At 41.8% G+C, this 16,606-nt stretch overlaps 2 protein-coding genes across 4 annotated transcripts in view; both read right to left on the bottom strand.

The window, feature by feature from the left end:
- The window catches only part of LOC139608828 (unconventional myosin-XV-like), a 35,639-nt gene extending 33,898 nt beyond the window's left edge, over positions 1-1,741 (bottom strand). The window contains exons 1-3 of one of the 3 annotated variants that reach the window (XM_071462924.1): positions 1,054-1,741; positions 815-918; positions 621-684 (exon numbers count right to left, since the gene is read on the bottom strand). In XM_071462924.1, coding sequence (XP_071319025.1) covers positions 621-684; positions 815-918; positions 1,054-1,215 — 330 coding nt within the window. In that variant the 5' untranslated portion in view covers positions 1,216-1,741. Of the gene's footprint in view, positions 1-620; positions 919-1,053 lie in introns of those variants that run through there. The other 2 variants (XM_071462925.1, XM_071462926.1) reach the window with 2 other exon arrangements.
- Positions 1,742-3,674: 1,933 nt separating this feature from the next.
- On the bottom strand, positions 3,675-8,529 carry LOC139609120 (glutamic acid-rich protein). Its single transcript, XM_071463371.1, has 6 exons — positions 6,115-8,529; positions 5,754-5,930; positions 4,477-4,541; positions 4,297-4,360; positions 3,840-3,949; positions 3,675-3,753 (listed from the first exon to the last, which is right to left on the bottom strand). The coding sequence occupies exons 1-6, from the start codon at positions 8,527-8,529 to the stop codon at positions 3,675-3,677; spliced, it is 2,910 nt and encodes a 969-aa protein (XP_071319472.1).
- Positions 8,530-16,606: the final 8,077 nt, after the last annotated feature.

The following is a 16,606-nucleotide window of genomic DNA, read 5'->3' as shown; positions in this document are numbered from 1 at the left end:
GTAGATTTAGAGATATTTCATTAGCTGACTGAAAAATTTGACCTGTCTGTGGTGCTAGGCTGAAAGTCAGGAGATTATCAGTGCCTTTAGGATCCATTCTCTGGGGATCTTGAACATCTGTAGCAAACATGATCATTGAAAAATTGCTCACTAAAGCCATCATGAATGTTTGTACAAACTGTCACAGCAATCCATTTAACATTTGCCAAGATATTTCCCAATGCTTCCCCAAGTAATTCTGTTAGCATGGCTAAAAACTGAGGACAGAAAGCCATTTAATCAGTTTTATAGGTGGAGGTGTCCTTTATCAAGCTGAGAAAGCTGAGCCTCCAAACCATTCATTTTCCAAGAAGCAAAAGCAATCAACCAAAAAAGGAACTTGAGACATTTTATTCCAAGCCAAGTCCTGTGGTATATTACATGAAAAGCTGATCACACAGCTAATTTACACAGTGACAAATTACCCAACAGCCCTATTCACAATGTAGGCACCAAAGCCAATGTGGTGTAAGTGTTTCTTGTAATCTGTTTGAACCTGATGAAATTTGCTTTTCCAGTAAATGTAACATATGGACTCCGCCTATTTTGAACACACAGCACACCTCACTCAATGTTCTCACCTGAAATACAACTCTGGACTTCTCAAGGAGATACCTGGACAATGAGGTTCCTACAACGACCCCACTGTCAACCAAGATAAGACAGAGTCAGCAAACAAAACAGCTGAAACCAGTCTCATCAGGGGAAGCAACAAAGGACCAGGGGGTGAAACATCAAGAGATATTTCTACAGAGGGTACCATTAGTGGACTCACTGGAGAATGTGGATGTGGAGGTACTTGCCAAAGCGGCTGGAGTTGTTGTTGAGGATGGTCTTGGCATTCCCAAAACTCTCCAGGATGGGAAAGACCTCCATGGGCTGGTCAAGTAACAGAAAGAAAGAAAATGGTTGGAGGACTACAGTTTACACCTGCTAATGCCCTGCAGTGTTGGAGCGATAAAACACATTAATAAGGATGTTTCATAATGGTGTTTCTTTGCCACAGAGAATTACCTGTCGCAGGTTGTTGTTTCTGCCCTCATACATGGAGCTGAGGTAGTGAACGATCAGCTTGGTCGCCTCAGTCTTTCCTGAACCACTCTGGCCACTACACAAGAAATACAAATTACCTGAGACATGACAAAACCTTTTCAAATTATTTTCTGGACATTTCATGCCTTTATTTAGTTTAGTGGGACGATGACAGGTAAATGCGGAGAGAGAGATGATTCACAAGAAATGTCCTCATCTTGTTCTCATCATTAACCGGGGATACTGAGGCCCATGGTTGGCACCTTAACCCCAAGTCCTCCAAACCGCCCCATGACACAGATTTTTTATCAGAAAATATAACTAGGGTTATAAATAAATAAAATAAAGTGTACATTTGAGCTACTGCCTGGTTCCTTGGCCTGAGTCTGGTCCATATCTTCTTCTTCCGGCTCTCAACCTTCTTCTTCCGGCTCTCAACAAAGGCGGACGCATCTTCCCCCTCTCTCCTCTCCCTTTTTTTCCCTGCCTTGCATCTCACGTCTCGTCCTGTCTTGTCTAAACCTTGGAAGCCTCTCTCCGCACTGCTCTCTAAATCTAAAATCATGGAATTGGTCAACTGGTCTCTCAACGCAATTGACAGGATCTTCTCGACGAGAAGCCCGGGCTCGGGGGAACCTGTCTGCCCTGGTGGAACGTACGCCGCTGGCTACATGAGGGACTCCTGGGAGCAGTGGAGGGTCGTGTGCCTGGCGAGTCTTTCCGTTGAGGACATCGAAGATCTCTATATATTCGGAACTGTGATATCAGGCTTTCTGCTGATTGGATTAGGCATTGCCCTGGTGTATCTGAAAATTCGGAAGACGGTGACAGGAGTCCAAATCCCCACGCTGCCCGACATAATTGATGGAGTGAGTAAAGCTGTAAGCACTCAGACTGTGATTGTGAACCACAACTTGGAAACACCTTGGAAGGAGCTGTCAACACCCTGTCTGTGGCAATAGACAGAGCTGTTAACGCTCAGACTGTGGTCATAAATCGCAATATGGGTCACATCTTGGAGAAGCTTGGAGGAGATGACCAGAATGGACAAACAGAGTAAGCCGTGTCTATTGAAATACGACTGCTCGCCCTAACCCAAACAATCATAATCTAATCTGCGTTCCGGCCCCCGCCTTGGCCAAGGCCGGTGCTGGAACAACTCCCCCACGAGATCGCTGCAGTGAGACGCTTCTACACCCCCCCTCCCTCCTTTCCTCCACGGACACCTGTGGATTGTTGACTCCGTCCAGGAACCGATCAAGGATGTCTCCATGGCAACTTGCTGTGTTATCGCGATGACACCCTGCGAACTGAGGCACTGATTGTGAACTAGACGAAGCGGCTCTCCAGGCCTATGCACACACACACATTCACGGCACTCCTCACATGTACATATGCAACACACACCCCAACCCCCAACCCCATCCCACGCCTTCGCCGCTTCTTCCCATCCAGTGCAGCGGGCGGGGTCCGATGGCTGCGCCTCAATGGCAGCAGCTAAGGCTGGCTGCCTGTCTGTACTGGAACCACCTCCTCCCCCCCTCCCCCCTCCCCTGGAGCAAGTTGTTTGCGTCGATATGTTGTAAAATGTGCTTATATATGCTTATGTTGCCGAGGTTTTTTTTTATCAAATCCACACTGTACCCCCCCCCCGGAGTATAGTTTGGGTTTATTGTTGTAATTTCGCTGCAATTGTACTTGTACTGTTACAGTGACAATAAAGCCAATCCAATCCAATCCAATATACTCCCACATCTGGGCAAATTATGGTATTGTTCTCTGCTGTTTTCAGTGTGTGTGCTAGAATTGGTCCAGATGTGGAAGTAGCATCTGACAACCATGCTACATATGGGCCAGATTTGGTCCATACACACACAGTATAGCTGAGGCTGATATGACTTTCATTAGTTTTGCAGGTATTTGATCATAAACCAAATTACTGGACAAAGTCAAATATTGTCTTTAGCACATATGGTTTAAAGGATAAAAGTGTTATCCTTTATTTTTCTTACTGTAAATAAATCAGATTAAAATGCCAAAGGTGACAATTTGTCAGACCATTTGTCAGTACTTTCTGACCTGATCTCCAAGACCACTGGTTTGTTCAGAAAACATAAAACTTTAAAAATGCTCAGTAATTTCTGAAAACAGATGATCACTGTAGTTTCTATCAGACATCACTGAATCTGGAGGAAATTGTGCATTTTTGGGCACTTTTTTCAGCAGCAGATGAATCCACATTTGTAGGGTGAATATTTCTGGCAGCTGGACAGTATTTGTGTGAGATTAAGTCAAAATAATAAATGTGTGTGTGTTCAGGGTGATGAAGGAACATGTCACCCAGTCCAACAGTGTGGCTCACTGATGCTTTTTTTTATAGTTTTTCTATTACTACGGCACAGAGGAATAAGATATATCATTATTGGTTTCAGTCTGTTTGCAGGATTTGTTGGCAATAAAAAATATGGTATATTATTAAGCTTTATCCTTTAAAATATATATGTGTTTAGGTGATGGAACAGAGCAGACTAGAGAATGAGAGCACGCAGGGAAGACAAATTATAGTTATATAATAGTTATATTATAAAATGGTGTTCCTGTCATTACCTTATGATGATGCACTGCTCCTGTGTGGAGGCCTGAGACTGGTTGAAGGCGGTGTCAGCTATGGCATATACATGGCTGAAGCAGAGAAAAAGAGAAAGTCAAACATACTGTGGACACTTAAAGGGGACAGATGTTTTGAAGCGAGTGAAGTGTTTGCTCACGGTGGGTTTCTCTGCTGCTGTTTGCCCTGGTATTTCTGTCTCAGCTCATCTTTATAGATGTTAAGAGGCTTGAAGGGGTTAATGGACAGTAGCATGTTTCCAATGTAAGTCTGGGGAAAAAAATGACACAGCCATTCAATGAAAATTATTATTTATGGACAAGAAAAAACTAATCTAAAAAACTAATTTGGGAAGGATAGTGCTGTAGATATTGGGGGTCCAGAATTGTTTTGGTAAATTTTAGCCAGTTATCTATGCATTCATTTTTTGAAGTACCTTTAAATTGTCCTTACCCTACATGCATGGTATGATTTTTTTTTGCATATACCCAGCTATATGTAATTTTTTTGTCAATTTTAACAAAGATGCCAGCTACTGGAGAGGTGAAGCAGAGGAGAGTACCTAAGTTACCTAATTTAAAATACTTCAGATGTGTGAGGTCAGTAATGAAACTTACATAGATACAGTCACGGTGGAACCTCTTCTTCAGATTCAGAAGCACAGAGCTCTCGCATACTTCTCTGAGAACATACAGTAGGCAAACAGGTTAATTATACTGTAGGTGCTCTCTGTGTGTGTGTGTGTGTGTGTGTGTGTGTGTGTGTGTGTGTGTGTGTGTGTGTGTGTGTGAACTCACTCCAGTTGGGACAGATCTTCCACCTCATCCACCTCTACAGCTCTTTTGCTGCCTGGCATCACCACCTAAAAAAAAGGCAGTAACATGAGCAGATCCGGAGACACGAGTCAAAATAAGAAGTCCACCACCACCACGCTCCTCAGGACCAAGACCTTCATACACCTCAGCCCTCACCTTCTCTCTACAGCCATCTTCTAGTCTGGCGAACACTGCATATATCATTAGATTCTCAAAACCTGATCGAGAGCCCATTATGTGTTTTGTTTCTACACTTCTCTAATGTTCCACTCTATCCATAAACTTTCCACAGCAGGTAACTAATCTACTTGCAACGATGGCGCAGTCTGATAGTCGATATACTGCAATCTCATAGCAGCACGCTGCAGCTTGTTGTAGGTTCTATTGTATCTGCACAGCCCAGTAGATGAATAAACCAACAGGAAGTCTTTTATGGCTCATTGTTTTGTGTGCACAGTAGCTGTAAGTGATGAAGCAGAACCGACTCCAGCTCCTAGACATTAGACAACCATAGTCTCACTGTTCTGAATTGAGGGTTGGGATTAAAGTGTGTGGTGGTCAGTCATTTTGGTTCAGAGCAAGTTTTCTGGGTGAGTATTGGGCAAATTGCTAAGAAATTCAATATATAATTATTAATAAAGATGGTGATTTTTAGAAGTACCGCAAGATCTCTCCTCTTCAAACACATTGGTCCACTTTTTAGAGTAGGCCAAGGTGTTTGGAGGTGAGACTAAGATGAAATACAGTAACTACCATTTTACACTGTATCCGTATCTATCTGGACAACTAATACTTTAAAGAACCTGTCTACCCATTTCCACTTTTTTGACCTCATTAAACCTCCTTTGAAGTCTGTTAGTGTGGGTAAAGTCACATCTTTATCATTGTTAGTGGTTCATGTGAACACAAAGCCGTGCAGTTGAATGTAAATGTGAGTGAATGTGAATAGATGCGTATTTGGTCCAGGTGATGTGTGCTTGAGTTGAAAACATCTCAATTTACACCAAAGATTTGCAAATAATCAAAAGCTTTAAGGCTCCAATTCATGAATGTCGAAGAACTAAAAACAGAGGGATATGGAGGAAAATAAAGAACCAGAATTCCCAGTAGTCAGTGTATGCATTGGTAGCTGACTAAAGATTATGTCTCTGTTGTCAATACTTTGGTTGTTTGTGGTGAATAAATATGGTCAGTCTGTTGTGTCTTCCACTGTCTAGGACAAGGGAGTTCACAGGACTGTCATAATGCAGTATTAATACCTGTGTGCTGACAAGTCGGCTCTCCAACATCTCCTGGGTGGGGTCCTCTGATTCCCATGGACCCTTTCCATTGTTGGCAGAAACAGTCCTAACCTGGCTCCCATTATTATAGACTGTCCATTTGCTTAGCTTCTCCACCGTCTGGTGGGGCAACAAGTTCTCAGCACGCAGCCAGTCCTGACCCACACACAGCAAAGACAGATGAGTGGCTTTAAAAGAATCAGCAGACCCCTGATTTAATATTTTTTTGTCACAGCTAGAAACACCAGAGGGACTCCCTTTGTTGTTACTCTTCTTGTATAACTTACAGAAAGGCACTTCATACCTTGTATTTTGTATTTTTAATGAAGTGTTTACATACCTGAGGGTCTCCACTCATCCGTTGGTTCCCAGCCCAGTGCACCTCTGGTTGAGTGGTAGTATATATACCGCCCATACCCATCAGCTGGGCCACTTCCCTATCTGCTTCTTCTTCATACAAGGACCAAACACCTGGCATCACTGCATTTGCCTCTCCATTTGGAAAGGGCTGAGTGGTAGACCCAGGTATCCCAACTGCCACCTCTCTCTCTGTCTCTGGTCCTTTGGCCTGCGTCACTCCTCCACCTATCGTTCCTCCTGACAAGGACATCTTGGTCAGTTTGATCTTGGAGGGGTCTAGTTTCCCTTTTGCAGCTTGTAGCACTCTGACTCCATTTTTATTGTCAAGGGCAGCTCTCCTGTCTCTATCCTCAGGGTTCAATGATCCTTCCGGTGTACCACTGGACCCAGGGACCCTCTCTGCTACATCCCCGCCTGATGTTAACCCTCCTGGCAAGGGCTTCTTGATGGACTTCAGGAGGCTGAGATCTGGCTTAACAGGAAGTACAAGCCTGGCACCTGGTTTTGGGGGTTTGGGCTCTGAGGGAGTGGGCTCTCCTGGTGATTCAGTGGTACTTGGAGTGGAAGGTCCAGGAGCTGCTGGGGATGCTGTGACTGTTTTTGCCTTGCCCAGTTTGCTCATCCTGGGAAGTACCACAGCATATTTGGCCTCTACCTCTTTCTCCCCCGCTTCTTCTCCTCCCTCCCCTGACTCTTCCTGGAGGCTGACTTTCTCTTTAGCCATCTTGTCCTCAGAAGAGCTTTCTTTTTTCCTACTGGCCAGGCTGGTTTTACTGGCAACTCTCATGGCCATCCTGTGTTTGAGAATATTGCCTTTGGATTTTCTTGTGCCTTGTTTCTGTTTTATGGCCCTAAGAGAGAGCCAGCGGGAGACGCCAATGGCTTTAGTCCAAGCAGAAAGCTTCTTTCTGAAGTTTAACCCCCTCGGTTTTTTCTTCTGTATCCAACCAGACACTCGGTTAAGAGTTCCCATACCTTTTCTTTGTGCTGTGAAACCTTCCTTAGGTTTGCTGGACCTGCCATCAATGCCTTCACTCGCTGATGTTTCCTCCTCAGGCTTTGCTAACATCTTATTTTGCTTTGTAGCTTTGTTTCGGAGAGATGCAACCTTGACCTTCCCCAAAAGCAAACTCTGTGGCTGCCCTTTCACAACACTTCCGTCATCCCTCTCCTCTTCAGGCTCCAGAATGGCTTTGAGGTCTTTACCTTTGGCTTTGAGAGGCATTATTCGGTTTTGGCCTTTGATGGCTTTGGATAGTGTTGGTTCATCCTCTTCTTCTCCCTCTTCAGGATCAGCTTCTACAGGAACATCTGTCTTGTTGATATTTTTAATTTTGTTCTCTGACTTTGTCTTGGCTTTTGCTGTGTCAGCCTTGTTGAGGGAAAGACCTTTTAGTGATTGAATCTCTTCTGTTGCAGAACCAGGTTTGTCCTCTTTCTGTTGCTTCTTTTTGTTCTTTTTTTCATCCTTGGCTTTTTGTTTGGCTTCCTTTTCTAACCTTTTCTTTTCCGCTTTGGCCCTCTGTTTTTCTGCCTTCTCAGCCTGCTTATCTGCCTTTGTCTTTTTAAACATCTTGTGTTTTCCCGCTTGTGCAGGCTTTGAAGGACTTGGAGTCAGTCTGTGTCCTCTGCAAGCTCTATCAGCTGTTGGCTTTTCCGATTTATCCTTCTGGGTTAACTCATTGTCTTCATCCCCTTCACTCATGACATCCTCAGATTCATCAACTTCCTTATCAGTTTCCTCTTCTTCTGCAATGGATGTAACTGGTTCAACCTCAGAGTCACTTCTGGATTTGGCTTCCCCAGAAGACTCTTTGTCTGATTCCTCGGTTGCTGTATGTTGTGTATCTCCTTGAGTATCTGATGCCTCAGCCTCCTCCTCACTGCTCTGCGTACTCCCCTGTGTCTCAGCCGGCTCTTCATAACTGCCCCAGTCCTCCTCATTCTCATTGTTACTAGTTTCCTCTTCAGTTGCATCCTCTGAACCTCCTGCAGCACTCTCCAATTCCTCCTCCTCCTCCTCCTCCTCCTCCTCCTCCTCCTCACTTTCTGTCTCTTTATCATGTCTCTTGCTTTTAGGCTTGGTTGGGGGCTTGTTGCTGAGTCTCCCTGGTTTTGTAGCAGGGGATTTTGGTTGACATTTGAGTTTGGTGGTCTTGTTTACATCCCCCTTACTATTTTTCTCATATTGCAGTTGTGAAATGCCGCTTCCTTCTTTCCTTTTATTATTCTTCACTTCACCTCTTCCTTTTTGTTTCCCATTGGACACTTCAGAGCAAGGCTGAGATGCCTTGGAACCATTCTGTCTCACATTTTTCTGTTGATTTCCTTTTTTGACTGCCTCTGCCCTCTGCTTTGTAGCACTTGTTCTACCTTGGGACTTGACCGGTGACATAATGGTTAATTCGTCAGAGGTTAAATTACCTACAGATGAACAAAACATATTAACAATTTTTTACCCCTTGAAACACAAAAAATATAAACACATTGTACAGATTTTAGTCATCAAGCATTATAAAATGTAAATCTATCAGCAACACACATTGATAGATAAGTTAGCCACTCAATAAAATAATCAATTAAGGGCTATAGGTTAGCTAACACGTCTGTCAAACTCATTGAAACCAGGTCCCTGGCTCAATCCATCAGCATTTAGACCAGGTTTCACACTGTAAGTCCCTGATTTTAGACCTAGCTTAGCCACAGTTTATCTTATTTTCTAACAGTCATTGCTAGGCTGTGCTGAATCTCCACCAAGAAAAACTGTACAATAAATGAACATATTGAAACAACGAAAAAGATCAAGGAAGCAAAATTCATGCAAAGCGGCTGTTAATCTTTTCCACTCTGGATAAAAATGACTTTCCTTCTCCTTTTGCAACAAACAAATGGTAGCTTTTATCTACAGGCTGAATCTAAATGGCAGTGAAAGGCTATCTTTAGATCTGCGTAAATGTAGTTGTGCGCCCTGGGGGGAAAAGCAGTGAGAGCTCATTTCAGTGTAATATACCTTACCAGGCTTCTCAGGTGAACTCTGGCATGGCTGGGGGGGCTGCAAAGTGCTCCGGCTTGTCCTCAAGAGCTGGTGTCACTGATACAAACATGCACACATGCTCAGGAGGAGAACTGAGGGGCAGTTACACACCCATATCACACCCACCTGCTTCATACAGGAAGCCACAAATGCAATACAGACCCAACAAAAGTTTTGTGTGTGGTTTATGCATACACACTGAACCCATTGACAAGGCTGAGCTGGCATGCACCAGCATGCACACACAAACACAAAAGTGCCATTTGAATTATTCAGCTTTATCTGGGAGGTCATAGAGCTCTGCTGCTGTTTGTACGGGCAGCTGGTGAATGCCTGGAAGGAAAGGTGAGAGGCGCTGCTTGGAGTGATCAACAATAGTTGCTGATGGAGGAGAGAGAGGGAGAGAGACTCATTCTGTCAGTGTGTGCTGGAATGCTGGGCTGGCCTCACTTCTACATTGTCAGTGTATCAGAGCAGGCCATAAGTATGTGGACAGGGACACCTTTGTTCTTGTTTTGGCTCTGCACTTGAGGAGTAAGAATTTGAAACAACGCAGCGACTATGAGGTGCAAGTGCTGTCTTTCAGCTTTACTTCCAGGCTCCTTACATCCACTTCAGATCAACAGTGTTTGAAGCATGTTCCTTTGTATATGTAGCATGTATATGTAACCTACTCTGGAGGACCAAATGTAATCTTCAGGTGAATTGTTTAAGTGGCCACTTTTGGTTGATTTTGTAGACTAATTTAATTTCTGGTACAGCACAATGAATACTGAATGTTTTAGGCTCATATATGAGAGTTCCAATAATGTGTTGGGACAATGTAATAGTGTTTATAATATAAATGCATAAAATGACCATGTGCAGGCAGAAAGATCTGAAAACATCAGCTGGTCATTGCAGTGATTGTGCTATAGTCTCTAGACTACATATGTGTTGTTTCAGTCCATAAAACTGAATTTCAATTAATATATTTCAATGTACATTTAAGACCTTTTTCATATTAGAATACAGGGATTGAAATGCAGCTGACACAACAGTTGTATCTAACCTAAATGTCTTTCATGCCATAGTCCTATAGCATTTATTTTTTGTAGAAATATACACTTAATGCAATGCTGGGTGGTCAATGCATTATATAATACTTTAAGGAAAAATGTTAATCTGCAAAGAAACTACAGGTATTAAATAAATATGGTGCACTAAAGTACAATGTCATACTTCAAGTAGAAGTATAAACATGAAACAGGTATGCCAACAGTACCTTAAAACTATATGTTTGCTAAATTTACTTAGATTAGAGCACTGGAAATTAAATATTTAATCTAACTTTATATTCATTAAGTAAGAGGTTTGTTTGTCCAATTGTCCTCTTCTCATCACATCTGTGTACACCGTTCATCTGATGTGCATGTGAACACATCACACCTCACACTGAAAAGCAAGTCAGCACTTTGTAATCATTGTTTTCTCTTCCAATTCAGAGACGACACTACTCCTGCTGCTACTTTCTGACTGCTGAGTCTCAACTTATAATCTTTTTCCTACAGTTTCCTCAAGGTTAGGCCTTTATCAGCTATCAATACATTATCAACAAATACACAAATACAGACTGAATGTATCTGGTGGCAATTTTCTACATAACTTCAACACAACTTTCTGGACTCTTAAGTTATGAAGCTGTAACCTTAGATAAAAACAAAAACTCCAGAAAAGCTATATAGGCCTGGGAACCCAGCCACCGTTTTATAGCTCATTTAACTTCTTCATGTTGCAAATGATGATGACTCATCTTGCAGGGTCTTCCTGAGAGAGAGCCGCTTCTGTTAGCCGGCCCAGCCTCGGCCAGGTTCCTTAGAGAGCTCAGGTTGCAGTGAAGCCACGACCGTGGCTCAAGGCAATTAGTGGACAAAGCACCTCATTCCATAATGGATGATCAAAACTCTTGGCTGTGCATGTATGACAACTGATCCCTCCTTTATCCACTTCATCAGAGGTGGCCTGGCTGCTGCAGTTCACAACGACACAAAGATTATAGTTCAGCTTTTAGAGAAAGAAAAAAAAACAGAAAAAATAGAAACTGAAATACAGCACTGAGTTTTAGAATATAATCAAACAAGCCAAATGATGGGCTGGAAGTCTAAATGTTGAACTCATTCATTCACTTTTGTTTGTAGATGCATGATGATGAAAAATATCAGTTACAGAGTAAAGACGTGTGAGTGTATTAAGAAAATACAAACGGACACATTCATTCTAGGGGAAAAACGTGTAATAATTATCCACATGGAACTGTAGTGTGAAGTTACAAAGAAAAAAAAACAAAAAAACAAAATTGGATTCTTAATCGAGTCGCTACAAAAATATATTGTAGGCTGTTGCTAAAATACCCAACATTCTGAGACACAGTACCAAAATATTTCCTTTTATGATCTAAATAGCAGCCAACCACAGTTATAACTGGCCCACAGGTACAGTGGACACATATATACTGTATATATTAAAAATATTTCACCACAATAGCTTGTAATTACATTCCTAAATTACATTATTCATTGCTGGCATAAAGAAATGGTTTACATAAAAATAATTAAAAGAAAAAAAAAAAAAAAGTACAGCACAGTACCTATGGCCAGTTATTTTATCATGTAATAAAAATGGATGGGAGGGGAGAGGCCTGTGTGAGCAGTATACAGTGGTGCAATACAATAATGCTATTGCTAATTTAATAAATTATGACTTAAAAAATAATAATAAAAAAACAAATAACAGTGTGATTCAACATACATAAAAGAACATCTTTTTTTTTCCCTTCCTCTTCTGCGGTATCATTACAAACGTCTTCCCTTGACCTTTTATCTGAAAAGTATAGAAGTATAGTATTTCTGCAAAAAAAAAAAAAAAAAAAAAAAAAAAAAAAAGCTCATTTAGTCAAAATTTTGATCCTTAAAAATTATATTTACAATTATGAGATACTAGGTAAAAGTCATTTGAGTCAAAATTATAATTAAAGTAATGCGTTAAACTTGGTGAAGTATGAGATTTAAATAGTCAAAATTATAGTGGTACTAAGTAATAAGCTGTTAATGTAAAACAATAATTTATGATGCTGGATCAAACTTAGAGATGACTTGATAATGTAACACCAAATTATGAGAAACTAAGTAAAACATTTGTGTCTGGAGTAGAAATATAACTTTTAACTTACAATATCACTAGGTAAAGATCATGACTTATGGAAAAATTTAAGATAAGATCACCTTTATTAGTCCCACAGTGGGGAAATTCAGTGTTACAGCAGCAAAGTGGCAAGGCAGAGAACAGGAAAGCTGCAGAAACTGCAATAACAAATATTTAGAACGATAAATAATAACAATATAATAATGTACTAAATATATTGATACAAAGAAATTACATATTTGCAACAACAGTAGCTAATGCATGAGGTTGTTACGGTGGGGAGTGAGTTGTCCGTTTCTGGTGTGTGTGTGGTTACTGAGCACAGTGTTTGTTGTAAAGTCTGACAGCAGCTGGAAGGAAAGACTTGCGGTATCTCTCCTTCACACACCGTGGGTGCAGCAGCCTGTCACTGAAGGAGCTGCTCAGTGCTGTCAGAGTGTCCTGCATGGGGTGGGAGGTGTTCTCTAACAGGGATGATAGCTTCGCCACCATTCTCCTGTCGCCCACTACCTCCACTGAGTCCAGGGGGCATCCCAGAACAGAGCTGACCTTCCTGATCAGCCTGTTCAGTCTCCTCCTGTCAGCAGTGGAGATGCTGCTGCCTCAGCAGACCACACCGTAAAAGATGGCAGACTGTCAGGCAGGCAGATCCAGAAGGAGCCTTTAATGAACACAGAGTGAACAGGCGTTCAGATAGTCAAGGCAACTGAGTCTACGTGAACAAGGCTGATTGGCTGGTTGTAAACAGGCCAAAAGCTCAAAACCCCAGGAAGAGAGTCAGGTAACAGGCACAAGCAGAAACAGGAAACAGGAAGCAGTGGGTCCCAGGATCAGGTAGCAGGTGAAGCTGGGCAGCAAAGGCATGAATCTGGCAGGAAGCTGGTGGAAATGGCTGGTTTCAGTACTGAGGGGGGGGGGATTATCTGGTCTGAGGGCATCTGCTGGTTGGATGGGGAATGGCAGTGCAATGGGAGTGCATGTTTCTGCAGGCCTGAAGGCTGCAGTCTCAGGACTTTCAGGACTGTATTTCTAGCAACCAAGGTTTTCATGACACCGCCGCTGTAGCCTGAAACCCATTTTGTTCTAAACACATGCGTACAACAACACTGCCCCCTAACCAATTCACTAGGTGGTGCTGTAGGAAATAACAAGAAGTCTGTCCTGGTTCGTGGACTGTCACGGTCACTGGAGCCGACAAAGGAGAACCCAGAAGCACGACAAAGAGGCAGGCGAGTAGCAAGGGAACATCAGTTCACTAGTCCAAGAAAACAGGCAGAGTCAAAACCAGGAGATCAGAATCAGGCAAACAAATCCGACAAGGAGCAGGCAGGTATCCGTAGTCCAAGAAAGGCAAAACGGGGTCAGAGCAGGAAGGCAGTACTAGGAAATGCTGGAAAGCTTGGCAATGTAGAACACAAGACAATCTGGCAGGGAACAAATGAAAATGGACTGGTATATATACTGAGGAACTAATGAGCAAATGGACTGCAGGTGAGGAGGAGATGGGCGGGGAAACCCAGGTGAGGGAAATTGTATGGCAGGGAAGGAAGGCAGGATCTGAAATGACAGGAGAGTTAGTGAAGTGACATGAAACCAAAATAAAAACAAACTAAGAGTTAGTGTAACTACGTTACAGTGGACAGTGATTCCAGTGTTTCATAAAGAGCAATGCACACAGTATGGTTTTGATGGTGATGTTTTGCTGACATATTAGAAGTATTTTTTAACAATGGACCTAAATGAAAACGTATTGATCATGTTCTTTCATCTGTGGGCATAAGATGCAGATATTCATTCATATCTGTTTGTTGGACATTGCTTTGCCTGGTTACATCATGTAAACCTGAAGATAAATGACAAACTGGACCCAAAACAAAATCCTCTTTTGTCATTTAGTGGTCATGACTGTGTAGCCTGAGCCAGAAACTGTTGATAATCCTACAGCTACGCAAAGGTCTATAAATACCTGTAAAGATATGAAGGCTTTTAACTGTTTTGACAGCAAGCATTTTTTCACAGGGGTGTCCTGTTAACAGGGAAATCCACAAACAGTGGTATGACATAAGACATAAGAGTTTAAATGAGAGAAATAAGGTGATAAATAGATGGAAGACAAAGTTATCATTTCAGACAGTCAGCTGGTGGTAGTATTTGTGTGGTTTATGATACAAGCAAATTGAGAAACTTGTAAGTGGTGAGCTGTTGTGATGACTTTAGTACATGATTTGTCTCACTTTCCAAAGACAAGTGCTTCAGTTTGAGCGGCCATCAAATGTTACATGAGAACACCAACACACGGTGTCAACAGAAAATATGCATATGGAGATAAATTGAAATACATTATATTAATAACAAAGACACACAGAAATCATTTTACCCATTTTCCCCTTGCAAATAAATTCTTTGATTTTAAGTTGCTGGAAAAACAAAATAAATTTTCTCAAATACATTTGAGTTCAGGATAACTCTGACATAATAAAGACTGAAGGTGAAGCATTTGTTTTACATATATTTAGATATAAGCTGCTACTTGTAGGTGCAAATGTGGGACAAACTACACTGCATTCAGTATTATCAGGAATTATTTCTTTTATTTATGTTTTTTCCAGCCACCCAAACAATGAAGTCATTTCCCTCAAATTTTTCATTTAAAAGGGCCACAGGTGATCTTTCATAGTTCCTCTATTACAATTCAGTTAAACCTTGTATATATTTCTCTGATACCAGAGTCACATGTGAATGGTCGCCCTAACTCACCATGTCCAACACAACTTCATAAATTGAATTGTATGTGGTGTGATGGAGCACAATTAGGATTTCATAGGCTCTCTTCAAGTAAGACTTGAATACTGCAACACTTGTCTTTGGATCGTGAGAAAAACAACAGAATGAAATAGTTAAAGCTGCATGTGTTTTTAATGCAGTCATCATGAAGGTCAGAATACAGGTCCAGTCCAGATTTCATGGAATTTTAATTTTTTTTAAATTTAATTTTGAGTGCTCAGTGTAATAAAACGTGGCCTTGATGCCATGTGATGACAGATTTCATCAAATTGTAGTTTCTACAAATCAATGCTGTGCAGTGATACTTTTGCTTACACACAGCTAGAAGCTCAGATCTTAAACTGAACTGTATTTTCACTCCCTCCATGCAGGTCCAACAGCTGTGATACAAACACAGCAGACTGTGGCGGCAGCAGTGGGAGAGGAGGCTAGTTTCAACTGCCCAAACATGAAATCTGGAGATGTTAGTCAAGTCACGTTGGAGAAAGTTTTATCCAACGGGGAGAAGAATATTGCCACCAACCACAAACAGCTTGGTCTCAGTGTCAGTCCTGATTTTAGAGATAAAGTGGAGTTTAAAGATGATGGAGTGCAGAACTGCTCCATAGTTTTCAGGAATGTGATGGAGCAGGATGAAGGCTGCTCTCGCTGTTTGTTTCAAACCAACCCTGACAGTGATCTCAGTGTTACAACCTGCCTCCAAATCTATGGTGAGATCTGACTGCATTACAAGTGGAACCTGTTTAAATGAGAAATAAGTGCATATTTTTGTACAAAGTAACTGGTATTTGTTAAATATCTCTGCAGAGCTGCATGAAGCCACTCAACATGTTACAGAAACAGACTCTACTGTGGTGTCCTGCTCAGCCACAGGTCGACCTGCTCCAGCAGTAACACTGCATGTCACACAACCACAACTCTCCTTCTCACAGTACAACACTGTCAGTGTCATCAACACCAACCATACAGTCACTGTCACCACTACAACCGTGCTGTCAGGTTTCTGTGACAACAGCACACAGGTTAGATGTGCAGCGCGAGTGCTCTCTGTTCAGAAAGAGGTGTTTCCCATGATTCCTGGGCTCAAACAAGTGTCTGCTGATGCTGAGTGACACTTCCAAAGATTCATAGACTGATAAGGATTTTATGATTCTGATGTGAGTCTCTTTTCCGGGGTTTGATGAGTGGTCTGGATCTGATAATAGAAACTTCAGGGAGTTAATATTCATACTCAGATGTTCTCAGGCCAGTGTTCTCATTTGATCTGTTATTGCTTTATAGTTGTCGAGTGAATCATATCATCAATTTCTTTTCTTTTTCTTAAAGCCTGGACTTAGATTGTGTTAGTGGCCTTGATGGTTGTGTTGCTGCAGTCATCATTCCCTTGATTAAACAACATAAGACAAGGTATTTCTTTAAACCAGTCTCTGTGTTGTTTTGATACCTGTGTCTGATTCTATAAGAGTTAATAAAT

The sequence above is a fragment of the Trachinotus anak genome, unplaced genomic scaffold (genome assembly GCF_046630095.1).
Source record: "Trachinotus anak isolate AG129_WGS33_773 ecotype Australia unplaced genomic scaffold, CSIRO_AGI_Tana_v1 ptg000025l, whole genome shotgun sequence".
Classification (NCBI taxonomy): domain Eukaryota; kingdom Metazoa; phylum Chordata; class Actinopteri; order Carangiformes; family Carangidae; genus Trachinotus; species Trachinotus anak.
This window is presented reverse-complemented; position numbering and strand designations above follow the sequence as displayed.

Coding starts and splice junctions, on each gene's coding strand:
- LOC139609120 (XM_071463371.1), bottom strand. CDS start 8,529: ATGTCACCGGTCAAGTCCCAAGGTAGAACAAGTGCTACAAAGCAGAGG. Junction 5,931..6,114: donor GGATGAGTGGAGACCCTCAG/GTATGTAAACAC, acceptor TGTGTGGGTCAG/GACTGGCTGCGTGCTGAGAA. Junction 4,542..5,753: donor GCCGACTTGTCAGCACACAG/GTATTAATACTG, acceptor CCTTTTTTTTAG/GTGGTGATGCCAGGCAGCAA.